The following is a 27,284-nucleotide window of genomic DNA, read 5'->3' on the forward strand; positions in this document are numbered from 1 at the left end:
GGACCCATAGGGAGCCACCAGACAAAGACTTGGACGGGTGGCATTGCCCAGCTGGGCAGCAGTTTATGCCAGTAAAGACACTTTTGCCAGGGTAATATCGCCTTCCTCCCTGGAGGGAACTGGCTGCACCAGCAACATTCTGCCAGGGCAGCCACATTTGCAGGAGGTTTTGGCTTGTATGGCTGAGTGCTCCAAGACATGAGTTTTGAGAATGCTGTCCAACAACCCTGTGCCAGCCATGCTTTTAAGTGTAACCCAAGCCTGAAGGCACCTTGTGTGCTCGACAATCTTCCCTCTCCCTCATCACACACTCTGTCTTGGAAGCAGCCCAGGGAAGCTTTGGCCAGATTGGACTACAACAATCCCTGCTCAAAAGCAGCTGCTTCCTCCTCCTTCTGCATTTCCTCCCTTCTCCTGCAATCACCCCAACACGGGCAAAGAAGGAGGATACAGCATGGCTCTCCCCCAGTGGCTGTGTCCCATCCTATTAACCCTCTCCACCACAGGTACAGAAGGAAGGAAATCACCTGGATGTTTTCTCCCCTTTCCAGTCCCTGTGTACAGCTCAGCTCCCCTGCTGCGCATTTGGATCCCCTGCCCTGCTACACATACACATGTACTCACGTCCATCCACAAACACCCACACGCTCGCCCTTCACAGCTCCTTCCTCACCAAAACCTCTGGAGCAAAGGTATCATCTACACCAAGAGGCAGAGAAACATCCCCTTCTCTTCCCCTTCCTGGCTGCTTCTCCTCCACCACAGTCGCATTCCCTTTCCGTTTTTCCTCACCCCTCTGCCCCCACTCTCCGAAAGCATAGCAAGCCAGGAGGGGAAGTAGAAGACTCTTACCTCCACTCCCCTCCGGAGGGGTCCCACGCTGGGTTATCCGTATCCTCAGCTGCTCCTGGGGAGCAGCACGGGGAGGGAGGGCTGGCGGGGCCCAGCTGACTCCAGCCAGATGCTCGCCAAGTGCTTTTATGTAATTACTGTCTTTTCCATCCTGCCTCCAAGGCTTTTGTGAGTGTCTCCCCCCCCGCTCTGGCCCGTGTCAGGCTTGGCTCTCCCTCCTTCCCTCCCTCCTTCCACCCACCCCACACAGCATCATGATTTGCTCAGCTCAACAGCTGATTCCTTCTGGAAGCAAAGTTCAGGCTTTTGGCTACTGCCGTTGCTACCCTTGGAAAGAGAGCTCACGTGTTTCGAGAGCTGGGAAGCGATGGGCAGCGCTGCTCCGTGCTCGCCTCCTCTCCACCACTGCCTGGGTACCTTTGCCTGGCCCTTCTGTAGTGCCTGCAAATGGGGAGGGAGACACCTGGGACATGGAAAGGTGGCAGTGTGTTTTTATGTTTCAGTATTTTGGGGTGCTCTCGGGTTACCCTGTAACAGCAGCTGACCGTCTGCCGATCATCTCTGGCCAGGCTGCAGAGGGGGCTGGGAAGACTAGGTGAACTTTAAAGGTCCCTTCCAATCCAAACTGTTCTAAGATTTTGTGATACCATGATAAGATGAATCTTTTCCAGCCTGTGGACTCCACGGCTGTGCACAAGGCTTGTGTAACAGCCAGCCCTTGTTACCCAAGAGCACCAACGCGGTATGAAATTACTGGCTTAGAATATCTCGTACGTCTCTGAGGATGGGCAGGCCTGTTGGACGTCAGCTACATTGCTCTCATAACTTCTGTCCATGTGGGGCCTGGACTGACCAGGAATGACACGTTCCCGGGCTTTACACAAGCTGCTGCTGCCTTTGAGGGCACTTCTGCCAGCAGGGATTTCTGCGCTGGTCTGCTCGGCGGCCTGGACTGTCTCACACAGAGATCAAGGCCTGGCAAAGACGCTGAATTCTTTTTTGCTGCGCATTGCTGAAACGCCACGTGGCTGAGCAGCCGCTGGAAGAGCCGTTCACCTGTACTTATTGCTAGAGCAAAGCTGTTACTAGACCCGGCAGTCTCTGGCCCTGAGCATGAAACTGTGAGCTGCCTCCACGGCTAGTCCGAGACACTGCGTGTCTGCCGGACACAGCTGAACCGTGTATCAGAGAGTGGCGGACAAGCTGCGTTGGTTGGAGATGCCTTGTGGCTAAGGGGACATCACCTAGGCTGCCCCTCTCCCCATAGGTAGCTTTTTCAGCTTGAGTGTCCCGTCTCTTACCCCCACCTTGTGACCCTGCCTGAGAGACCACTGAGGGAAGGAACTGTGCCAGTATCCACCCCAAATTCTGGTGGGCGTGGGACTACAAGCACGAACCCAACTGCAACCAGCAAGACTTCGCTGCCTTGTGAGCACCTGGGCTCAACCGCTTGGCTGGGTGGGAGATACCAGGTGACACTGCAGCCTGTTTGAACCGGTTTTTAAAAATAACCATCTGAGCTTGCTGCCTTCTGCTTCTCTGCATCTGAATGCATCTGAACGCCTCCTCCTCCCATCCTCTCCTATGTAGACCCAGGAGTTTTTACCCCTGTCCTGTGCTGTCCTGTCCTACACACACTCCTAACCCTGCCCTGAGGAGTTATCAACAGCAGGTTGCTACTGGGGGCATCTCAACTCTCAGGAGCAGTGCTGAGAAAGGTAGACAGTGGTTAGGGCAAGAAAATTTTCTTCCAAGGTACCCATGAGCTTTCTCACCAAAGAAACAAGCACTTTGTGTCAAGAGGGGGGAAGCTGGTGTTTAAGAGCTCACAGAAACTCTTGTATCTGTGACGGGTACGTCCCACTAAGGGAACCACCCTGACACTGGAGGGGTTTGAAACAGAGAGGTTCCACCATTGCTTGGCAGCACTGTCCTGAGTCTGGTCCTAAAACTAGTTGAAAGGGCAAGAGTCCTGCTGTGTTCTCTGGCCATTGGATCCAGCACGAGCATGTTCATCACTCCGTCTTCAAGGCACAGGGCATAGGCATTGTTTGATACCTTTGTGATAAAGTTTGATGCATTTCATAGCAACAGATCTCTGCTGAAACTGTGTGATGCCTTGCAGTAGCTGTGATGCCTCTCAGGGTCTAACACAGGGCTCTGCATAGATCTCCAGGCCCACACACCTGCAGGGTGAATATATGGGATTTCCCAGAAGACAGTGGTGTTGGAGAGGAGTCTGGACAAAATTCCAACAATATAATTTGTTTCTGCACTCATCACACTGTGGGGAGTGCAGGCGTGCTGGGACCAGCCATTTGTGCAGCATCCCCGCCAGGCCTAGCCCTGCCTCAAACCCAGGTGGGAAAAGAGCAATGTGTGACAGGCTTGAATTAGAAATAGTGTGGCCAGCAGGACTAGGGAAGTGATTGTCCCGCTGTACTCAGCAATGGTGAGGCTGCACCTCAAGTACTGTGTTCAGTTTTGGGTCCCTCACTACAGGAGGGACATTGAAGTACTGGAGTGTGTTCATAGAAAGGTGGCAAAGCTGGTGAGGGGTCTGGAGCACAAATTTTCTGAGGAGCAGCTGAGGGAACTGGGGTTGTTTAACCTGCAGAAAAGGAGGCTGAGTGAAGACCTTATTGCTCATTACAACTACCTGGAAGGAGGCTGTAGTGAGGTGGGGGTTGGTCTCTTCTCCAAAGTAACAGGCAATAGATCAAGAGGAAATAGCCTCAAGTTGCACCAGAGGGGGTTTAGATTGGATATTAGGAAAAATTTCTTCATGGGAAGGGTTGTCAAGCATTGGAAGAGGCTGCCCAGGGAAGTGTTTAAGTCGCCATCCCTGGAGGTATTTAGAAGACCTGTAGATCACAGAATCACAGAATGGCAGGGGTTGGAAAGGACCTTTGGAGATCAACTAGTCCAACCCCCCCTGCCAGAGCAGGTTCACCTAGAGCAGGTTGGACAGGAACGCATCCAGGCAGGTTTTTGAATACCTCCAGAGAAGGAGATTCCGCAACCTCTCTGGGCAGCCTGTTCTGGTGCTCTGTCACCCTCAAAGTAAAGAATTTTTCCTCATGTTGAGATGGAATTCCACATGTTCCAGTTTGTGCCCGTTGCCGGGCACTTCTGAAAAGAGCCTGGCCCCATCCTCTTGACACCGGCCCTTTAGATACTTACAAGCATCGATGAGATATCTACAAGCATGGATGAGATAAATGATGTGGTGCTGAGGGACACGGTTTAGTGGCAACTTGGCAGTGCCGGCTTAGCGGTTGGACTCGATAATCTTAAAGGTCTCTTTCAACAAAACGATTCTACGAGTCTCTCCCGGTGGCTGCCTGCCCGCCCGCCCGCCCGGTTGCCCACCCTCCCAGTTGCCCGCCCGCCCGGTTCCTTGCCCGCTCGCCCGGTTCCCCGCCCGTACAGCGGCTGCCGACTCCCCCCTGCAGGAGGCTGGGCGCAGCGCCCCGCAGGCTGCCATCGGCGGGCAGCCGGCTTGTCCTGCCGGCGGGTGGGTGGCACCAGTGGCCGAGGGCAGGTGGGGACAGGGGTGGGCTCACGGTGCTTCGTCCTCTCTGCAAACCCCCCCTTGAGAGCTGCTGCCAGTAAAGACGGCCGAAGGAAACAGCGGTGGGGCACAGCCCATGAGCGCACAGCTCGTGAATCGAGGCGTATATATTTCTTTCCCACAGGACCCTGTTTGTCACGTATAGAAGGACATGCTGCAGTCCAGGCACGTGGCTTTAGCGGGCTGCATTGACGTGCCGGGTATGTGTATGCATGTGTTTGTGCATGACGTGGTAAGTGTGAGATCTGAGCGAGCCGGCTGCGCTGTGCGTGGCGTTTGCATATTTTATGCTTGGGAAGGCAAAGAACACCAAGTTTTCATGAGCAAATATTTGCATATTTTCCACTCGTTCGAGCAGATAAAGCATTTCAATTCTCTGTTGCATCCTCAGGAGAGCCAGGAACATCTTTTCAAGGATGTTTCCCTTCCTTGTGTCTCCCTGTCTCTTTTATCTACTGGCTCCCCTATTTCAACAACTGATTAACTGCTTTCTGCCCCTTCCCCACACCCCCTTGTTCCACGGTCCTCTACAATAGCTGAAGCAGAACGTGACCTGGACAATCTGGCACTGAGCTGCTGTGTTTCCCTGCTGATGACAAATACAGCGGCTCCCTAACAACAGCTTCAAATGACACTAAGTGTGGGCTGTGTTAGTAACAGCCTGGAAACACACCCTTGCCTCTCCACGCTGGAACCCCTCCCCGATCGCGATTCCTTGCCCTTCCAGTTTCTCCCCTGAAGATCCACCGCAGAGCAGAAGGGTCAAACTGAGTGGGTCCGAAGTTGCCCCAGGCCACTTTTGGGCTGGCAGGAATGTGCTTGGGTGCACACGTATGGTGGGCCTGTGTGTGGGGAGGGCCGTTTCCAAGGTCCAGTTGTCATCTCCTAGTTGTAGCCCATGCCTGGGCGGTGTGTATGAAGGCGTATGCGCTGTGCTCTTGTGTTCATGCTTAAGGCCAAGAGGTACGTGCATGTCTGGGTATGTGAGCATTTGTGTGGGTGGCCACATATGGTCTCACACACACATAGACACGCTTAAATCAAAGCACCCACACATGTGAATATGTATATATATATTTATACATATCCACACATTCACATGTACCCACACATACATGCATGCAATCACATAAATACTCATTCATATGTGTGTACACACATCACATATATATGCCTCTCTATACCCGCTCTTGTGCACTCTGACGTGTGCATGTGAACTCTCTGAGCAGGTGGCAGAATGGGTTCTCCGTGCCTCTAACACCCTGCCTATGATCAAATGTTTGCTGGGAAGAGGCATTGCACAACGCTGCTGAAATCATTGCGGCCTTTTCTAGTCTTGCAGCTCCGATCTCTACGTGACGAGAATAAAACCTTTTGTGCAGCACAGGGCTTGATGGAGCCCTTATCTCCGTGTCTCTGCACCCAGAATAGAAAAATCCATTTCCCCATCTGACTGGAACAAATCCCCCTGAACACAGCCAGAATTTCACTTAGCCATTGCGCAGGGTCCCGGTGGCCTCTGGGTTGCCCAGAGTCAACCACACCATCGTTAGGAGAGGAAGAGGGATCACAAGGGCAGTCAGATTAATGCTATTACCACAGAGAAATCTGGGGATTCACCAGGAGGGAGACAGAGCTGAGGACAGCAGGCAGGGGTCAGCAGGCAGCGAGGTACTGTCCGTCATTCCAAACGTCTCTTCCTACAAAAACCAGCCTTTTAATCTATGGTGATACTTTGCAGAATTTTGCAGCACTTGTTTTCTCCTCATGAATTTCAGACAAAACCCCCCACCTTTTCTTTTCCCTCCCCCAGTCTTATTTTCGGTTCATCTCCGTTTTTTTTTTCCCCAATTTGTCACTGAAAAATAGGATGCAGCGTAGGGGGGAGAAGAAAACACAAGACAGAAGAATATGATACTTGTGACCCTTTTTTCTTTTCAATTCCTGTTTAAACTAAAGACCTCCAGGTTTCTGCGGGTCTCCGTGGAAAAAATTTTGTTTTCCCCAGCAGGATCTCCTGCCGAGCTGCCTTCCTAGTGGGCTCAGACTTCATGTATCAAAATGATATTTCCTTGGCGCGCTTGCTCGGCGCTGGCATTGCAGTGCCTGGGCTCTTCAGAGATGCAGGTATTTTAAGAAGCCAACCAGTCGGTGGAGTTTCTTGAGTGGTGACTTGCAGCAGATGGAGCTGCAAAGGCGTGCAAAATGAAAGTCTCAGCTCAATTCGGTGGTGGAGGAGAGCATCTCTGCTCAGCATATTGGCAGCCGGGCAACTCCCCCGTCTCCCCACGGCAGCTGGGCAGCCACTCTATGGAGAAGGAAAAACCCTTCCTATATCTGGCCCCCCACCCATCTGAGCGGCCTCCTCCAAGTTCCTCATTCACTGTTGCACATCTTCTTCAGTGCCTGGTCACCAGCCACAAACAGCGCTATGTGCTCCCTAGCTAATACCATTTCTCCTCGGTCCTACAGTGATTCCTGCGCCAGTGGTGTCCAGCATTCGCCTTGCCCTGGTCCTGACTGCAAGAGGAACAACACAGACCCCCATTTAAGGTGCTGTGTTGTCTACCTAGTTGACAACTCGCCAGACCTTTTAATCTTCCTACTGTTTGTTGCCCCATAAAGAGGCAGGAGCTTTGGCAGTTCATCTTCATTCTGTCAGGATTTTTTATTGTGCTTCATCCAGTGGATGTTGCAGGAGCTCCCCAACAGAAAAAAAAAATAAAAGAGGCTTTTTTTAGTCCAACAGACTGTGTATCTCATGCCCATGAATAGTTTGGCTTCTTTTCTCACTGGGCAGCTGGTGCGCGGATGGAAGGAGGAGGACATGTGAAGAGGTAGCAGAGGATAGAAACTGGCCACCAAACACTTTCTTTTCCCCATGAGTTGAGCCAGCACTCCTGGGGGTCTTGACTGCCCATGCTCAGGGGAGTACACCCGCTTTGCAAGAGGAGCCAAGCAATGTGTGGTATTGCTGGTAGCTGACATCCTGAGGCTGAGCCTACAGGCATGGATGGCTTGGCACCAGCATCCCAGGCTCAAAGATGAAACAGACGATAGAGGATTCATAGGGACAATTGTCACCTCTGTCAGGGAGATGATGGTTGTATCAGTGGCTGACAGCACAGCTGAATGGCTTTTGCTTGGTCATGTTTGCAGTCCCTTCTCACCCTTCCTCTGTTTTGTGGCCTGGCTATGACATGTCTCTTCACCTGATGCTCTGCTACGGTCTTTTCCCAAACTCAGGTGTCCTGCACTCCAGTTCCCCTGATGCCCAGCAGGCCTTCACTTCTCACATCACCTTTGGGTGACCTTGTCTCTTGCTTCCTCATAAAGTGATTCTGTTCCCATCATCCTCAGCTGCTGCAGCTTGCTCTACTTTCCAGTCCCGGGCTTTTGTCTTCTGTCCCAGCACACTTGGCCCCATGCCAACCCTTCCCACCTTATGCCTCTTCTCAAGTAACCCGTGAGACACTTTTCCATCACCCAGCCATCTGTCATCACTGACCCTTCATGAACTGCCTCCTCCAACATCTCTTGACCTCAGGGAGGCATGTCTCCTGCTGGTGGATCCCTCCTTCCCATTTGTCAAAGTTATTTGTGGAGAAAAGTGCCCAGATATAACCAAGGACTCTGGTATGACAGTCTTCTTGGTGGCTGTAGCTTAGCAACAGCATTCATGGAGAAGCTCAAGGTGTGGGGCAGACATTTAGCAGAGCCTGCAGGAATGAAGTCAAAGTGGAGGGAGCGACCTTCATCCCACCCACCCTTGTACATTGCTGCTCCTCTAGCCTGCACACTCAGACGGGCCCACCCACAACTTCCCTGCAACAACCGATGCACAGACGCAAGCTCTCATCCACCACTCACAGCAACACACAGACTCACACTCTTACCCAAGCGTTCACATGCGTGCGCACGTTTCCATATATACTTGTATGCCTACACAAGCGTATATACCCTCAAACATCCCACAGTCACATAAGCACACTTCCTCATCTGTGTTTGTATACACACGCATAGCCCCATATCTACATTTGTACTCATTTACACACACCCTGCAGCCACACACAGATTAGGATCAGTGGCCAACCCGTGCACATGTCCCCCCAGCAGTGGCTCCTCGATCTCTGACCCTGTTCAGCCATTCTTACACACATACAGTCCAGTGATCAAACTTTCGCACACAACCACCTTTGAACATGTGCAGACACATCATTTCTTCTCCATCCCGAGCCAAATACCCTGCCACTTCCCATAAGACAAATCAATTCACATGCTGGACATCCCATGACCTCCCTCTGCTCCCTGCCCCCATCCTGGACTGATACATGTCTTGGTCTCCTGTACCAGACAAACAATGACCAACTCAACTCAAAGTCATTGTGTATTCTCAGGAGAGCCAAATCTATAGGACCCTCCCTCCCCTAAACACACTGAATGGTTCTGCCCAGTTGGCCTTTTTAGTCCAAATGCTTTTTGTTTATTTAGAGTAAGGCTTAGGGAGAGGAAAAGGGGAAGGGCATTTCAGCTTGTAACAAAACCCTGCCTCCAACCCGTGCCTTGTTGTCTTCTTTTCTACCCTTGTTATACCTTACACCAGGGTGCAGAGGCACCAGGAAAACCCTGAAGAATGCGAGGTTCAGGAAAGAATTGTCCCATTTGTTCTCCCAGGTAAGTGTCATCAGCCTGCCCAGAGTCCATGAGAGCCCTGGAAAGAGAGAGGAGGGTTTGAGCAGTCAAAGCAGTCTCCAGCAACAACCAGCATAACTAGGGAAGTTGTCCCCAAGACTTATTGAAGAGCTAGAGAAGGGTCAGCCATTCACGCAGCTGGTATGTCTTAGCTACAGACATTTTTCTTCCTGTTCTTCCTTTAGGGTAAACTGCTTCTCATGTTTATAAGGAAGATAACCAAGGCACTGGGATACCTATTTCTAGATCTTCAATGGCACGTGTCATACATGTCATTTTGAGGACTTCCTGCAGGTGCCACAGTCAGATGACAGCTGATGCCCTTCATAGCTGGGTGATTTAAGGATGGATCATGCAGTCTAGGGCTGACCTTGCTCTCTCCATACTGTCAGTGCCCATCACCTCTTCAGTTCTCCCTGGATTGAGTCCTTCCTTTACCTGGTACCACAGAAACCTCAGGTGTCCCTTCCAAAGCCAAGAACAATGCCTTGCTTCTTCCACAAACTCATGGAGCCCTCTTCATCTTTAAGTAGAGTCTTGGCCTTTAATATTCCCTTGTATCAACCTCTCCCATTGCCTTTGAAGTGGAAAAGCACACAGGGTGAAGGGGATCCAATGTCCCAATATCTCTTTCCCCTGCACCATCCCTTTCATCATAAATAACTGACGTGCAACTTGTTGCTCTTTTCACATCCCACAGGTTCTTCGGGGAGTGGTTTTTGCTCATTGCTTTCTCCTTCCCCACTGCTTAGAGGGTGTTCCTGCCTCTCATTACCGTTCTGGGTGATCTTGCTGATCTCACCCTCTTCCCCTTCATCATCAGTCTTCTCTGGGGGACATGCTGGCACCTCCTGGCTCTGGACTCGGCGGGATGGCCTAAGGATCGCCCTCCGGAATCCTTGCTTGAAGCGGTAGGAGAGGAAGCCGTAGATGATAGGATTGGCACAGCTGTTGGCATACGGCAGCACCACCACGAGGAAGTAGACGCCAAAGAGGGATGGCTCCTCTGGCAGTGGGCAGACGACATTGATTATGTTGAGAACATAGAAGGGGAGCCAACAAAGGACGAAGACAGCCACAACAGCCACCACCATGCGCGTCACCCTGCGCTCTGAAAGCTTGTGCTTGGAGGACAGAGCCCTCACCCGCCTGCCAGAGGAACGGACCTTCACGACGATAAGAAGGTAGCAGAGACAAATCACCAGCAGTGGCCCAAAGAATCCCAGGGTGGCAGTGTAGACGATGAAGCCAGCTCTCCACACGGAGGCAGGCTCTGGCCACTGAATGTGGCATGTGCTCATCCCTAAGGGGACATCTGAGAAGACCACAACAGGCAGCACCACTACGGAAGACAGCACCCACACAGTTGCACTCACAGCCTTGGCCACCCGTGCCGTCCGCCATTTGGAGGACTTCCCTGGGTGGACCACGGCCAGGTAGCGATCAACACTCATCACTGTCAGGCAGAAGATGCTGGTGAACTGGTTGATGGCATCCACAGCCATTACCAGGCGGCACATGAAAGACCCAAATGGCCAGTAGGACAGGGCATTTTGTGCAGCCAGGAACGGCAGGCCCAGCATGAAGAGCTCATCAGCTAAGGCCAGATTCAAGATGTAGACATTGGTCACTGACTCGCTCACAGACTGCCGCAGGACCACATAAATGACCAGAGAATTCCCAGCCAGCCCCACCACGCAGACAATGAGGTAGACCAAGGGGATAAGGATGCCGCTGACAACCACACCAGGACTGCTGGTGGTGGAGACGTTGGGGGTGGTGAAGCCCGCCCAGCTGCCAGAGACATTCCCCTCCTCTAATACCGCTGGCGTGGGGAGGCTGAAAGCAGAAGTGTCCATAGCAGAGGCAGGGAAGAAGGCGGGGGACAGTGTCCTTGCAGGATCAGTTAGCAATCTGCAGGTGAAAGGAGGAGAAAAAAGCCATTGGTATTGGGGACATGACAGCTGAACAAGCCACAGATAAAATCACCACGTGAACTGTGTGTAGGTATGGATAGGCATATTGGAAGTCGAGGTGAGTTTGTGGATGCTGGCAGTCACTGGAAGACGTAGGACAATATCGACCCTGTCTAGTCCTGGGAGGCACACTGGGCATGGAGGGACAAACAGGGACATGCCTCAGTGTGGGCCAATGGGTCTTCTCCACTAGGGAAAGGTCATCTGGAGAAAGAACCACAGACTAGGATAGGGACAGGAAAATTTCTCATTTTCTGCTAACGGCTCCAATACTGAGGACTAGTCACCAGGGGCCTGATTCTCATTTATGAGTGGCAGGTGTCTTACGAACAAAAGAGGGAAGAGCATCCAGTGGTAAAGGGCCATTCCAACTCTGGCTCCCCCATTCACTGAGTATCCTCCTGCTTGTTGAAGCTCTTTTTGGACTGGCCATGTTACCATGGGGTTGTTAGCCCCACCAGCAGAAACAAAAGCACCTCCGCTCTCAATCCAAGCCCAGAGGCTGAGCTCAGCACCTGAGCTGGAAGATAGCTGGTCTGTGCAATGCCAGTTTGAGAGTAAAGGAAGAGACAGATTATTTTGGGTACACCAAGAGGGATCAGTCCAGGTCCCTCTTGTCTCTTCCTCTCTTGTTTTCTCTCTCTCCTTCTGCACCCTGCAACACACTGCTAATGGAAGAGGCTCTGCCTGCCCCAGCTGTTTGCAACACCAAAGCAGTGTCCCAGCCCTCCTAATCTGAGGTGCCCAATTGCCCGTCACATCAGGGTTTGGCATGGAAACAGCACTCAGCTCACTTAGAGAAAGCCTTGAACAAACAACCTCTCCACTCTCCACCAGCTCTCTGCTGACACTGGGTGAGAAGCTGCAGGTAGAGAAGAGGCAGATAAGGGAAGGTTGTGCCTTTTGTCTTTTGTCAGGGCTCCAGATATGTGAGCGACAGAGACCAGCATATACTCCAGACCAGATACACCCTGGCAAATCTTATGCAGGGAAGACTTGTGATGCTTTCAAGATCACCCAGGCTCTGGCAAAATTTTCTGGAAGTGGACTGGCAGGGTCACTCTCCTGATGAACTACCTCCTTGGAAGCGAGCATGACTTAGTGGAAGAGAACAGGGACCCTAAGTCTCACCTTTACATATCCCACCAAAGAACTCTGAAGCTCCTTTGTTATTGAAATGAAAACTGGGGATCTCAAAGGAAAGGACTCCCAAGGGAGGGACTACTTTCAGGAGGCCAGAAACACTCCAGAAACTTTTTTCCAAGATGGGATTCTCTGTAGCATCACAACTTTGTTCACATGTGTCTTGATACTACAGCTTTTTTTCTTCTTTGTAGATGTCATTCCAACTTCAGAAAACCTTAGGGGAGACCTGAGCTTTGGATGAACTCCTTGTACATCAGATAGGTAAACCCAACAGAATCCACAGGTGTATCAAATCTTATGCTGAAAGAGCCTCATCTGATAGGCCCCATGAAACCACAATTGGGCAATTATGTCTTAAGGCCATTTCTATGGGCTATTGCATAAATGTTTCCTGCTATGCTTAAATGAGCTTTGAAGGACTGGAATTGTTTAGACTTTATTTGCAGCTGCCTTGGGCTGTGACACGCTGTCCTTCTAGAAGCCCATCTCTCGGGGTTCTGCAGTACTGGGTTGTTCCACACATCATGAGTGGCTGCAATGAATGGGCAGAGTAGGAAGTGAATTGAAACTCTAAGCTCAAGGATCTTTCCTCTGATAATTTTTTTCCAGTGCTGTTCCAGTGACGCAAGTCACTTGTTGGAGGAAAGGGGAGGGCAGTGGCTGCTCTGGAGACAAAGATGCCTGCAAAGGGGAACAGTATGTTCATGAAATGATGATTGTCTAAAAGGTGGAGACATAGTTAGGAATCCCTTTGAATATTCCTCCTGCATGCAAAGGAATTTACAAAAAAATGCATTTGGAGACTGAGCCCTGCAAATATCAAGTATGGATGGGGACACTCGTGCTGGGGCTGAAGAGCATATGGGAAAGTGCCTGGGGTCCAGACCTCAAAGCTAATTGCTCGGGCTGTTGTTTAGCAATACAGTAAACCCAGCCACAAGGCTCCAAAAGCCCTATCAAAAATGCTAAGGCATGCAACAAAGCACTGGTTCACTATAAACTCATTCTGCTGCTCAGAGCGCTGCAGTGGAGAAACTTTGTCTTTAAGCAGGCATGGTCTGTCTGTGCCATCCTAACTTTTTCAAGTACCATCTAGCAGTTCAAATGCCATATCACATATTCTGGCTAGTTCGACAGAACAACCACTGGACACCAGTGCCTCATCTGCATTGGATTCACTCTGCTGGCTTCTTCGGCAGCAGCTGCATAGGCAGGAATTGATGAGGAGCCTTGGCCTCAGACTGACAGTGTATTGGCATCTGCTTGGCGTCTGTCCCTAGTGATGTGGACTGCACCTGTTGCGAGAGGCTTGGGATTCCCTACCAGGTGCTGCCAGAATATATTTGGTCCATACATCTGGAGAGCGGGGGGAAGGCAGAGAGGTAGGAGGAGATGGTAAACTGGCGCTACTGCTTTCATTAGGAATAAAAAATAATATATTTTCTGCATTGAATGGGAGGAGGAGGTGGATACTAAAAGCTGAGCCTAGACCTGGTTACAAAACAGGAATGGAAGCTGGGAAGGATCCACAGAGTCCAATAACCTGCAGTCCCTTCTGCCACCCTCCTGTCCCCCTTGTTTCCCATGGCCCTGCTCCAGCCCAGGACTCCCCCTGCCTCACCGCCGGGCTGAGCTCTCTGGTAGGGACCAGACTGGTCTGGCAGAGTTGGGGGGATCAGGGAGGGTCGGCAGGCTTCCTTCTCTGGGACTGCAGAGTTAACTTCTGCATGGACTCATGCCCGCGGGAGACATCTGGGAAGAGCAGGCAGAGACGCCTGGTACTTACGTGTCGTTGGGATGTACATTTTCCTCTGCTTCACCAGGAGAATCCGAGTCATATTTTTCCCTTTCCCCTTTCTTAAAAGCAATTGAGCAGAGCGGTCCCAGGAGGGAGCGAGTCCCACCGTGCACTACCGGAGACGCGAGTCCTTCCTCCTGCACCTGCCCATCTTCCCCTCTGTGACTGGTGTGGGACTGGGGCCCACTCCCGTGCCCCGCTGGAGCTGGGCCGGCCCCGGGGATACTGGCCGGCGTCCCTCCGGGGATGCGGGGTCCCTCACCCTCAGGCCGGCGGGTCTCTCCCCCGCGCTCCCCTCGCCATCTGCGGGAGCGGGGGCTCCTCCGCCGGGCAGGCGGCGGGGAGCGGCGGCTACCGGGGGACGGATGCCGGCAGCCAATCGGCGCCACGCACGGAAACACCGGCAGGAGAAGGAGAAGGAGGGGATGGACGATAGGGCAGGAGAAGGGAGAGGGGGTGGCGGGGGGAGAGAGAAGGGGGGAGAAGGCAGGCGCAGGAGAGGGGCAAGGGGAGGAGGGGAGCGCAAAAGGGGGGATGGAGGAACGAGGAGTGCGGTAAAAGAAGCAGGGGAGAGTGGAGGAGAGAGGGAGAGAAAGAATAGAGGGATGCAAAGAGCAGCTGTGTGGTGGGAGAGTGGTGCGGCAGGAGGGGGGGTGCTTGGCTCGACCCCCCTAGGTGAAGGGAGCTGTGTCAGTCCAAAGCGCCCCGTGAACGCCCATGGACACACAGGAGAGGGGCTCCTTGTTTCGAGGACGACCTTGAAACGAGGAGGTCCCGCCTTGCGGGCAGGACCGGTGCTGCTCAGACATGCGGGGATGTGGCAAAACCTTCTGGCTGGCAAGATGCTCAGAAACCAGGGTGGATGCGGAGCACCCAAACCCTTCTCCCTTCTGTTCTGCCCTACAAGCACCATCCAGACAGATGGAGCTGAGGGCAGATGGGCAAATAGGGGGTCTGTCTGTCTCAACTCTGTCCCTCCCCTGGCTTCATCCACAACCTCATGTCTTTTGCACATTCTTTGCAAAAAAGCTCCGGTTCAACAGCCCCAAACTCTTCTACCAAATTTCATCCCTGCTGCAAGAAGTGGACCCAGAAGAAATGGGGGAGGACAAGTAATTAAGTTCTTTTGTGTGAGCAGTTCTCTCAGAAAGGAAATTAAGATTTCCCCATCCCATTTCCAGCACAAAGTGCTTCACTGTAGTCCCCATCCCCTGCCCTTCAGCCAACATCAGTGACTCTTTGTGCTGTGCAGTCACTCAGCTCTTGACATTTGGCACTGCTCGTATGAGCATTTGAGCTCCTAGGGCAAATTCCAGCCTTAGCAGAAGTAGGGAGTATCTCTGTGAGCAGAACACAGCCAGGGTCTAAAACCTGGCCTTCCAAACCTGCTTGAGCAATTTTATGTCCAGCCACTGCTGCTCAATGGTGAACAGGTGAAGGCAGCACAGGGCTTCAAAGCTGTCAGGATGCCTTAGCCCAGACCTTGGGCGACAATGCTGTCTGGAGACAAACAGGAGAGATGAGGCCTCACTGGGGAAGGAATGGCATGGGCAGCACCCAGTGGCTACCTTTGTCATGGCAGGACAGTTACCTGCAGCACCATGCAGGGAACCCCTGAGCTTATGTCTTAGAACACAGAGCTATGCAACAGCAGAGCTCTACCCAGGCCGGCTACACCTTGCAGGTCTTGTTAGCCCAAGCACAGTCACAGGGTCACAACTTCCAGGTCTCCAGCTCCGAGTCCTGCCTTATTCTCTGCCTCAGCTCCAACGGCGTTGAATTGTGTTGGAAGGAGAGCTTGCCATGTGCACCTCCACAGGTGGGCAGATACAGGAATTTTGCTTCATGCACATGGTGAGCCTCTCTTCTCTGCATTGCTGTATGTGATAGGGGACAGGGCAGACCGAGAAGGCAAAAGCCAAGGCTTGAAAACTGGAGGGGAAGTAATAACCTACTGAGAATTCATTGGTTTGAGTAATGTTTAGGATGCTAAAGGGAGGCTAGATCCCAGCCTCAAGGGCTTTGTGTCCCTTGGCCTTCCACAGGTATATGCCCACACCAGAGACTTCATTTCTGCTCTTCTGGAATCAATGTTAATACAATTTACGTTATCTTTGGCTGGGGCTTTTGCAATTCATCTGGCAGCAGCGCAGACATTTGTGGAACTCGCTGCCACAGGATGTCCTCCAGGGTTGCTCTGGACATTATCAGTCTATAATGTTTTACATCACTGAATTAACTGCCTTACTCAGATCCGGCCATGAATTGAATTTGCAGAAATTTCCCTGGCAGCAGGGTACCTCAGGGCCTTCACTGTGGCGGGTTGTTGCTGACACTCCCCCATGCACTTCCTCGGTGCCTTTGAAACTCAGAAGTGGTGCCGCGTCGGGGGAGCGGTGAGCTGGCTCAACTCCACCGTTGCTCCGTGCCCTCCTAGGACTGCAGGATTTTGCAGTGCCAATCATGGCACCCTGAGCCCTCCTCCCTCCCACAAGCAGTGGCAGCAGCAGCCACCCTGTAACACCTCTTACTCTCAAGTCCCTGCAATGCATCAGGAAGGCAGGTGCTCACAGCTACCAGATCCATAGTACCGCCGGGACCACTCTCCTCAGCTTAATTTTAGTGACTTGGAGGCAATTTGTCTGGACTGGTGACTCATTCCTGGCTCTTTTCTTTTTTTTTTCTCCCCCCCCCCCCCCGCCCTCCCCCTTCCTGTTCTCGCTCTGCCGGTGCCTGGCAGCATGAGTGAGTGCCAGTACCGATATGACTGTGCGTGACGTGAGCTTAGCTGCGTTAATGCAGAAATGTTTTGGCGAAAGGGTGTCCCCGGCAGTTCCCACAGAGAGGAGTCTGGTCCCAGGTGTCCCCTCCCAAAGCCTGCATCTCACCCTCTGTGTGTCTGAGAAGGAAGACAACTTTTCCTTCGAACACATGGAGGAAGAGGAAGGGCAAAAAAGCGGAGGTGGACTCACCTCCCTGCCTTTGGTTGGCACACCATGTTTGCACTTTGCTGAGGAATGCAGGGGGGGCTCAGCTGAGAACTCAGCAACTCGGTGCATGAATCAGGCCTCGTCTCTTCATCCTATAGCAGCTGGGGCTCCCCGGTACCAAGCGCAGTGTGGTGCAGCCCGGGTTATCACTGCCAAAGGAGGGGCACAGCTGGCAGGTACCTCCACCCCAGCTGTCCCACTGATCACCACTTCAGGACTCTGTGTCCTCCCCCGAGGCGCAACACATCACGGACATGGCGAGAACGTATGGTCTGTTTATTGGGTCTTACTCACTACGTTGTGACCTCGGAGGCTGGTGAGGAAGAGAAGGGTCAGCCAGGGTGGGGTGAGTGTGGGGAAGTTGTGCAAACGGACGAACCAGTGCTACAGACCCACAACAGTCTTTGAAGCCAGCCAGAAGTAAAAAGCACGGTGACCGCCACGAGGTACTGAGCTCCAGGATGCTGGAGCCGTCACTCTCCTGCGTGCTGGGCAGAGCCTGGCATCAGGATGGGGCTGGGATCTGTAGCCAAAAATGTGACAGACCTTGTGAAACCAGCTTGGACGTTTTCCTGCTCTCCCTCCCTCTGTGCTGGTGGTTGGTGGGAGAGCGAAGGGGCAGGGTCCTAGTTAGAAAGCTCTCACTCTTCTCTCTCCTCAGGCTCTGGCCGGTTTTGGCTCTTGTCCTGAAGCCCCTCTCCTCCCTCTGCTGCCTTGAGTTGAAGGGGAAGGGCAGGTGGGGACAATATGAGGAGTAAAGGAGTCTTAGGGGAGAAGCTGCTGCCTGCCAATGAACAGCAGCACAAAATCCCCCTTTCGGTGAGAAGGGCTTGGTAAGAGGAAGGGCCATTGGGCAATTGCCACGAATAAGGAACAGCTTTGGGGTTTTGCTGGTTTTTGGTGTTTTTGTTTTTTTTTTTTTTCTCTATAGGCAGAGGCTGCAACTTCACAGCTCTCACAGCAGGTCATCCCCAGGGCAGCTTGGACACAGTTCCCTCTGTGGCAGAATGTGACAGACAGTTCTTCTTTGTGAGGGCAGAGGTGGAAAATCTTGGGCCAACCTGCACCAGGAGATGGGGGCAAACCTGCCCATGGGCAGGCAGCAAGGAGTGGGAAGTAGTTCAGGGGTCCGTGTGCTCCGTCACACCAGCAGAACTGTTGTCTCACTCCCTGTCTCTGAGGGTGACCCATCCCACCAGCCACAGCAGGTCATAGGAGCCCATCGGCCCTGACCTTTCAGGAGCAGGAACGGGCCACTGGTGTCACTTCCCAGGGGTCCTTTCAGACTTACTCGCTTAGAGGAGGCTGCATACTCGTTTCTTTGTCCGGGTGGGCTGCGGACAGAGGACCGCTCGGATGGCCTCGTCAAACACCGTCTTGAGGCCGCGCTGCGTCAAAGCCGAGCATTCGAGGTATTTCACGGAGTCTGTCGGGAGGAAAGCAGGTGCTGTAATGGGGAGGAAGGGAACTGGGGTAGGCAGTGGGGGTACCCAGGAGGCTGCTGCGAAGGGTCCTCAGAAGAGAAGCATGCAAGAGGAATGCCACAGATCACATCAAGCAGGAAGAGCTGCATGTGCCTGTATCACCAGTACGTTTCTGGCTCCCAACACCTCACAGTCACAACACCCTCCTCCTTCGGTGCCCATTTTACAGTGTTCTGAGGCACATACACACCACCTAAACACTCCCTGAGTCTTGTCTTGAGACGAAGTCTCAAGTCTCCTCAGGCTTCGAGTGTCGAGCACCTCTGGTGGCACATGGCACCTCCCTTTCGGGATTCTGTACCCCCAAATTCTCAGAGACCTTGTGCTGAAGAGCAAGGCACCTGGATCTTGCCTGAATTGAATCGACACAGCTCAGGTGATCAAGCACCATTCACTCACTCAGGCAGTCTTGATTCAGGGCAAAACTTGCCAGCTGTACAAGACCAGGGTCTGCCCTTGTAGCCAGAGCAGAGCCATCATGTGAGGCTGGCTGTGTTATCCTGGTCGGACACCCTCTCCTCTGAACTCCTGGTGGAAAACTTCTCCCTCAAGCTGTGTTTCCCACCCTCTCTGCTGCCTCTGCATGCTGCATCTGAGAAGAGAGGGTACCTGGAACAGGCATTTGCGCTTGTCCCGAAATACAGGAGGGAGTTGATGCCCCTGGGGTGAATGATGGGGTTGAGACACGCCTGCCTGGGGTTGCATGTCTAAGCCCCGGTAGCTGGAGGCAGGGACAGGAAGCTGCAGTTGCAACTCTTCCTGAGAGATGTTAAAAAACTCAGTCTTCTGCCTCTTTCCGGATGTGGAGGAGAGGCCTCTGCCCACAGAGCAGCTGTGGCTTTCACAGAAAAATATTGGCCCAGATAGAAATCGCAGAGTGAAAGGGGAGGGGAATGTGCAAGTGCATATAATTTTGTGTGTGCATGTGTAGGATAGTGGCCAGAGAGAGGCAGAAAACAGAGGGTTGAGGGGCTGAAAATTCCTCAAGGAGCAAAACTCCTTCCTGAGCCTCCTGAAATGATTCTGTCCCATGACCCTTGATGTGTCTCCCTGTGTCCCTTGGAGATACCTCCAAGGAAGCCTCATTAGGTTGAAGGGAAGGCCTTATCTTCTTCCACTCTCCTTTCAGTAGGTCCAAGATGTTGTCCCAAGCACATACCAATTTCCTTGGCCAGAGCAAGGCCCTGAGGGTAGGTAATGGGGGATAGCTTCTTCTCCTTCAACTTCTCAATGGTATCCTTGTCATCACGAAGATCCAGCTTTGTGCCCACAAGGATGATAGGAGTGCTAGGGCAGTGGTGCCGCACCTCGGGGAACCACTAGCAAGGGAGCAAAATGGCAAAGTTGTGAGAAGTTGTCACACGTATGGGCATGCACCAGGTAAACAAGGAAGCATCTGTCAAGGTTTAGGCTGGGCTGGCCATTAAACGAATGACAGAGGCTCTCTTTAACCTCTCCCTCCCTTCCCAGAAGAGAATGGAGAGAGAATAAGAGAGATAGACATGGGTTGAAAAGAAACTAGAATTACTTTAATTAAATACTAATAACAAAAAGAAAATATAATAATATCAGTAAGAAAAATAATGAAATCTATACAATGGGGTGCCCATGGGATCAAACCCCTCATGGGGCAAGACACCCCTGAACAAATGTCAGGAAGATAGTTAACACCCTGTCCTTCCTCACAGCCCTTCCATTCAGTATTGGGCACTAAAGCCTGGCCTAGGCAAGCCCCTGTTGCTGGGTCCACAAGAGAAATCCCTGACGTGAAGCTCAAATTCGGTTAAGCAAAAGCACAAGCTGCTCTTCCCCCCTCCATGGCTCCCTGAAAACCAGGGAGAAACCTGAAAGTGGTAGGAAGGAAATACTACGTTGTTCTCCTCTCCATTTATCTCTCCCTTCTTCCCTCACTTCCCATGCAAAGGCTGTGGGTAGCTGCTTCTCATACCCTACGGACTGGTCCTGTGAGTCTGTGCTGGGACAGTCTTGGCTGAAAAGTGACATCAGAACACAAGCCTGTGGTCTCACAGCTGAATAGCCCAGCAAGATGAATATTAACCCTTTAACAGGGTTGGCTGCTGCCTTTGAGATGACCCAGAAAAGACATCTGAAGGAGGCTGATATTTTAGTTCCTTCTGGCTGACACAAAAAAGAATCTAGATGTCCTGTTAGCATTCTCCACCCAGTCATTCTCTTTGAAAGGCTACCACCAATCTCACCCTCCTCAACCCCTGATGGACCAGGATACTCTGTCTCACCTTAGCACGGACGTTTTCATAAGATGCCGGGCTGACAAGGGAGAAGCAGATCAGGAAGACGTCCTGTAGGCACACAACCATGGTGCAGTGTTAGGATGAGAGCAGGGGATTTTGTGACAAGAGGCAGGGAAGGGGATGAAGAGCTGGGTGGGCAGCATCCTCCCTCTGCAATAAAGAGGGTCATGCTAGGGAAAGCTGTCTCTCACAACATAACACATCCCTGGCTGCTGCTAATTGCCTCTAGGGAGAAGGATATTTGCTCCCCTGACTTGTGGTAACCATAGCCACCATTATCAGAAGAGCCAAATGTTTAACTACGAGGATGGGGTTTTTGCGGTAGGCACATTCGTCCTCATGGGAAACGGCCTGACAGTGTCCTGCTCATCTCTCACAGGACACCAGAGAGCTTTCAGGCCAGAATAATTTTCCCTGCTGTTGAGACAAAGCTTGGCTCAACCCAAAAAAGTGCACACGCAGGATGCAAATGAGTCTCGGTTACCTACATTAGCACTTCCCCTGGGCATGGCAGAATTTAGATTTCCATTAAAAACAAAACAAAACAAAACAAAACAAAACAAAACAAAACAAAACAAAACAAAACCTTCAGGGTTATATTTCTTTCATCCAACTTTGTCTAGCTAAACAAGGGTGTCAGGCCCAACATATCCATTTCCATACTTCTACAACTGCCAGAGGCAAGTACCTTGGAGCACATCCAAGTACGTTGGAGAGCAGTTCCCCCACCTTTCCCTGGGATGTGTCCCAGGTGGGTGCAATCATCTCGCTGAGAAATGCACCTACTTACACAGAGTGCAGAAGGAGCCTAGGCAAGCAGCTTACACCAGGAGTCCGACTTTTAGGTGGCTGAACCTGGCTGAAACAAATAGTGCCTTCAATTCCTAGCCCTTTCAGTTACAGTGGCAACCTTCAGACCAGCGGCTGAGGCAGCAGGGTCTTTCTGAGCTTGCCAAGAGACTGCTTGGAACAACATCCTCCAGGGAAGGTGACCTTGAAACCCTGAAATCACTCTGTCAGCATGGTGAAAAACGTGATCACCAGTATCTGAGGAGAGGCATCCATTTGTTCTGTTAGAGGCTTGGGCTTAGTTGAGGCATCAGCAGATCAAATACATGTGTCCACACATCACATCTCTTTTGAAAGGCAGAAGCCAGAATAGTGGGGTTCATAAAAATATGAAAAGCTCCTGCCTCAGCTTCTAAATTCCCTGAGCAATATTAGCTTCACAAGAGGAGGGTTTTTTAGCAGGGTTGTGTAAAGCATCTGTCCCATGCTAAAATCAGCGTCAGCTGGACTCATAAGTATCTTTGAAGATCTCCATTTTCTTGCTAAGTTATCCCAGTAATAAATTTCATCTAAAGGCTCCAAAATACCCTTAGATATCTTTTACCTTTAGGGTTTCAAGGCACTTCTATATCAACAGAGGTATTCCCAGGAAAGAGCAGAGACAGATGGGAACAGTCCTACCACTGTGTTAGGGCAAATGTTGATTTCTGCAGTGGGAGACAGAGGCATATCTCAGGCAGGAACAAGGGATGAGGGGCATGGAGTGTGACCCACCGTCTGCGGGTAAGAGAGCGGCCTCAGCCTGTCATAGTCCTCTTGTCCAGCAGTATCCCAAAGCCCCAGGTTTACAGGCTTGCTGTCAACCATCACGTTGGCGGAATAGTTATCAAACCTGAAACGCAGAGACATAGGCTCAAACAGGAGAAGAGGGAGCCCTTCCAGGAGTGTAGGTGAGTTTCACTAGGTGTACCACAGAGCAAAGTGCAGGGATTCCTCTTCTCAGCTGATGCTGTTTTCCTGTAAACTTCTGGCTTATGGACTTCCCACTCAGCATCAACCTCCTCCCTATCACCCAGCTGTCCTGGACAGGTACCTGGCTGCAGCTCCACCTTTGCCACCATGCACGCAAATCCATAAACCCCGCAGCTTCCCCAGTATCCTTCCCACAACAGTGTCTGCTCTAGCCACCCTTGTCTTTCTTTTGTGCTCTAAAACCCAGCTTTCTTCTTAAAAGTGAAGAAGAACCCATGTCTCTGTAGCTCCCCCAGAGCCCTGAACTCCTCAACACCCCTGCTGGAACTGCTATGCCAAGGTGTGTCCCCTTACGCTTTGAAAACCCAGCACAAAATATTTAAGAACAGCTGACAGGATTGCATGCTTGGAAGCAAAGACTTATTGGAAAAAAAAGGCTATTAAATCAACAGAGGTGTTCCTTCCCTGGGTTCTTAGAAAGTTTTCTTTCCTGTTCCTTTTGGTAGATTTTTTTTTTCAGGTTAAGGCGAGGGGAAACAGTGATAGGAAGGAACCGGTGCAAAGACCTTGCGAACGTGCTCACAGCACATGCCACAGTTGTAAGATAAGCTCTGCTGCCCAGGAGCACGAAATGGCCTCCCTTTCACATCTCCAGACACAAGCCTAGACGGGAGGAGAAATGATGTGTGACATACAGAATGCATGGCCACTTCACGGCTACACGCTGGGAAGGGATGGTGCCCTTCCACCAACCAGCTTCTGAGAAGAGATGGGATTTTGTTACCACAACCATTTTTCAAAATGTCTATTGCAAATTGCTCTGAAGAAAAAAGTGAGTCTTGAAGGTTTTCCTGCACCTATCCTTCCCAAGGAATCTGAACCTGAGCTGTCAGTCTGACACATTATACCTAGCTCCTTTTCCCACCTCAGGGAGGTCACACTCCACACCCCAGTGGTGTGGTATGAGTATATGTGGTGCCCATCCCCAAATGTACCCCACACGCTGCAGGGAGACAAATGCATCTGACCACTCAGCCGAAGACAACCCTAACCCTGCTCCCTATTCCAACAGTCTACACGTGTCCCAGCCTTACCCACAGATCCACTGGATTGCATAGGGCTTCTACTCTGGCAAAGAGCTGAATCCTGCACTCCTACCGTCAGGGTTACCAGTGCCTGCTCCAGTGACAGTGGGTGCCTTGGACAAGGAAGGAAGTGGGTACATGTGTCCAGTCCCAACTGCCTTCTCTTGGGTCTGGCTCAATTTTTGCAGCCTGGTGCCTGGTTGTTTTGCCTAGCAGGACCCCATCTACTACTTGTAAACATAGCAGGCAGAGAGACCCTTGCGTTGGTTTGTGTCTCCCAAATATCCCATTACGCCAGGGTTTTATAAGGCCACTTGTGCTTCTGGTGAAAGGTGGCAGATCCAAAGTGTAGAGGCACCTTTGGTAGTTTGACAGCCCTTCCTCTGCTGGCATGGAGATTGCGACCCTGCCTTCAGAATGCACAACAAGGGGCTTCTGCACCCCTTTGCATTCAGCTTTCCATGTCCCCACCCCATCCCAGGACCTGTTTATCTATTACTCACACAGTGGGGATGTATTCTCCTGGGAAGGCATTGGTGGTGTAGCTGATAAGAAGACAGGTTTTCCCCACAGCTCTGGAAGAGAAAGAAAAAAAGAACAGTAAGTCATGGTAATGCAGGCGAGATGGGGATAGAACAATCCTTCCACACCTCTAAGCCAGCCCTGTCAGGAGACCCCTGAAAGCAGAAACACATTCACAGGACCAGACAGTGCATAAACATAGGTTAGACAACCAGCAGGAAGAAAGACAGGATGTCACCCAGAAATGTTTGTTGTCTTTGAGCACGAAGAGTTGTTTTTACGGTCTGGTACAGAGATCACTCAGCTAAGACATATCCACTCTGAGATGGAGGCGAGGGCCCATTTTCCAGTGTGTGCACAGTGCCGTACGCTCACAGCCAGGGTAGGTGCATCGATTCGGTGTGGGAGTGCCATGACAAGGCTGCCCAGCCAGCTACAGCCCCCAAACACAGGCACTCCTGCCAGCGCTGTGGCCAGGGACTGGTAGCACCTCCTCTTGACTTAGCCACAACACTTTCCAGTCCTGCCTGCCTGCAGTAAGCTGCAGCATCACCCGCAGAGAGAGCTGTAAGCAGCCAGCAAGGTGCCTCTCCCTGTGGCTGACGGAGGCTGCTGGTGTTTCTGAGCTAGACGATGGTGCTTCCTCCCTCCTCAGCCTCCCCCACACCCATGCTGCAGCAGGTTGGAGTGTAAATAAGCCAGGGTAGCAGCACAGTCCAGACTGGGTGAGAGCACTGGTGTGAGGGAGGTGGGAATGGGGGCAGTAAGGCTGTCAAGGGGAGGAGAGTGCTGGGGAAAAGGCAGGAGTCCCACTGCTGGAGATGCTCCAACCATCTCAGCTGTACCTGCGAAGTCCCCTGTTGCAGAGCTTCAGACCTGTCTTTTTGTGTGCCCTTGACAAGAACAGCTGGCATCTTCTCCCTGGTCACGAGGCACCTGCCTTGGTCACTGCACTGTGGGGCAGCTGAGGAGGAAACTGAGCTCTTCAGCATGCTCTGACAATTGTTTCTTCCTTCTGCAATCTCCTAGATACTCCTCTCTCAGTCCCTTCTTTTTCCCCAGCTCCCTTGCTTCTTGCGTGTCTTAGAGATATTGAGGGAGGGCCATGGAGACTTCCTGAAGCTTTGCAGGTAATGGCTCAGGAGATCTACAGGACTGGGGGTGGGTCAGTCGTGAAAGGAGGGACAGTTCTGTATAAGTGTGGTTGAACAGAGAGGAGCACAAAGCATCAGTGAAAGGGTGAAGCTTACAACAAAGCTATTGAGAGAAGAGGTGAGGTTAGTAGCACCTGTAGGTTCCTGGGACCGAACTCGGGGAGCGTTAAGGGGTCAGTGATGTGTGATGGAGGGGGCTATGGGGCCAGAACAGCTACAGGGCAATGTGAGTGGCTTAGCTGAGTGGCAGCGGAAGGTCCTGTGTTTCATAAGGTTGAGCCAAGGAAGGGTGAAGTGGCTGGTATGGCTGGGAGGAAGGTGAAGGGTGATGAACAAAGAGCTCAGAGTGAGGGGGGGATGACTGGATTGCTGTGTTGCAAGATGGTGAGAGGGGAGGTGCAGTGTACAGAGAAGGAAAATGATGGGACAGAAGACATTTAAGAGGAGTTGTGGTCAGAAGGGTTGAAAGCAGGACATTTTGTGGGGTTAGCCATGATATGAGGGGATTGCTGCCTTGAGGGATGGCTACAGAGTTAGTGCAATGTGTGAGGGGGAAACCAAGGGGTTAAGAGGGCAAGAGATAAATTCCCAGTGGAGTTGTTCACCCAGCTCTAGCTTGCAGCCTTCAGGGGACTTTTCTTAGAGGTGATGGTGTTTATCTGGGGCTCTGTCCTTCCTTGTCCATTCTCCCCATCCCCTGGCCCCAGCCCCTGAGAATACTTCTAACATGTACTATTATGTTTGCAGACTTCTTCTTCCCCAGGCAAGTTTTGAAGGAGGAAGCGACTGTGGGGAGCAGGGCTGCTGCAAATGTCTCTTCGTCTGCTACCTGATAGCTGCCCCAGATAACAGTCTGGCCAGCTCCTAGCTGGGAAATGAATTAACCTACTCCATGCCAAATGTGGACTCTCCTCCCCTCCCTTCCTTGCATCTACTCATCCCCCTACAGAGCAAGAAGAGTCCCCATCCGCCCCATCCCTCCCGCCCCCAGCAGTACTGACTGCTTCACTTATTGATGGCTTAGATCGGGCCATTTCCAGGGATCACGGGACATGGGCAGTGATGCCATCATGCTGTGAAGGCAAGGTTGCGTTACCTCCCACTCCCAAAATGGCATATACTCGTGCCTATCTCAGTGGAAAGAGCTCCTCCTCCTTGTGCCCACAGAAACCCCTGCCAAAGAGTCTCCCCCACACCCCAGTACAATGTGCCAAGAAAAGCTGAACACAGAGATACCGGAGGACATCTCATCAGGACCACAGTGCTATGCCCTCTCTCAGTCAGCCCCAATGAGCAGATGGCTTTCAAGGAGCCATTCGCCTGCAGAAGAGCACTTGAACCTCACAGGTTTTAAATCTGACTCCTACCTACAGGTTGAATCTGGCAGCTACACCACCACCTCCTGTGCGTGGGACAGACCTGCTCCATTTTCGATGCCCCTTATGCAGATGCCCTTCAAAATGTCCTCTTCCACACCCTCCTGAGAGGAAGGTCCCTTGCCCTGGGGAGGGAAGAGCGAGCGAGAGAGGGAACACAATTTGCAGGAGGTCAGAAGCAAAGCTGGGGAAGTTTCACCAAGCAGCTGCCTTCTTTCTTGTCCCTTGTCACCGCCATTCCCTCCCCGCATCCACAGCAAACCAGCCGGGTACCTACCCATCTCCCACCACGACACACTTGATGGCTTGCATGTCTCTGGACCCGTGGCAGAGGAGAGCACCCGGGGCAAAGGAAAGTCAGGCCAAGGCAAACAGCAGGGACAGACGGGCAAATTTGTCTATGAGCCCTTGTGCTGCAGTGAGCGACAGGTTGCAGGGAGGGAGGAAGTGGAAGAAGGAACTTTACTCGACGATCACCCTCCGGTCCCTCCTCCCCTCCCACCACAGCAGCAGCTCTGCGGCCGAGGCCGTTAGCTGAAGGCGGGGCATGCATGACTTCACGGTTGGGATGATGACTGCCGTAATTTATTTTTTTTCACCC

The 27,284-nt window shown here is 52.0% G+C and overlaps 2 protein-coding genes across 5 annotated transcripts; both read right to left on the minus strand.

Annotated features, from left to right (window-relative positions):
- Positions 1-6,362: 6,362 nt before the first annotated feature.
- SSTR3 (somatostatin receptor 3) lies at positions 6,363-14,434 on the minus strand. Its single transcript, XM_054207931.1, has 2 exons — positions 14,027-14,434; positions 6,363-11,032 (listed from the first exon to the last, which is right to left on the minus strand). The coding sequence occupies exon 2, from the start codon at positions 10,975-10,977 to the stop codon at positions 9,772-9,774; it is 1,206 nt and encodes a 401-aa protein (XP_054063906.1). The 5' UTR covers positions 10,978-11,032; positions 14,027-14,434; the 3' UTR covers positions 6,363-9,771.
- Positions 14,435-17,287: 2,853 nt separating this feature from the next.
- Positions 17,288-27,172, minus strand: RAC2 (Rac family small GTPase 2). Of its 4 annotated transcripts, none has more exons than XM_054187864.1 (8): positions 26,961-27,172; positions 26,727-26,808; positions 24,135-24,206; positions 22,349-22,466; positions 20,771-20,833; positions 19,672-19,831; positions 18,316-18,454; positions 17,288-17,551 (listed from the first exon to the last, which is right to left on the minus strand). In XM_054187864.1, the coding sequence occupies exons 1-7, from the start codon at positions 26,962-26,964 to the stop codon at positions 18,324-18,326; spliced, it is 630 nt and encodes a 209-aa protein (XP_054043839.1). In that variant the 5' UTR covers positions 26,965-27,172; the 3' UTR covers positions 17,288-17,551; positions 18,316-18,323. The 4 variants fall into 4 exon arrangements, with proteins under 4 accessions (XP_054043839.1, XP_054043838.1, XP_054043840.1 ...); XM_054187863.1 differs by having other exon boundaries at positions 18,320-18,454; positions 26,961-27,170; XM_054187865.1 differs by lacking the exon at positions 26,727-26,808 and having other exon boundaries at positions 18,320-18,454; positions 26,961-27,165.
- Positions 27,173-27,284: the final 112 nt, after the last annotated feature.

This window comes from Rissa tridactyla, chromosome 1, assembly GCF_028500815.1.
Source record: "Rissa tridactyla isolate bRisTri1 chromosome 1, bRisTri1.patW.cur.20221130, whole genome shotgun sequence".
Lineage (NCBI taxonomy): Eukaryota > Metazoa > Chordata > Aves > Charadriiformes > Laridae > Rissa > Rissa tridactyla.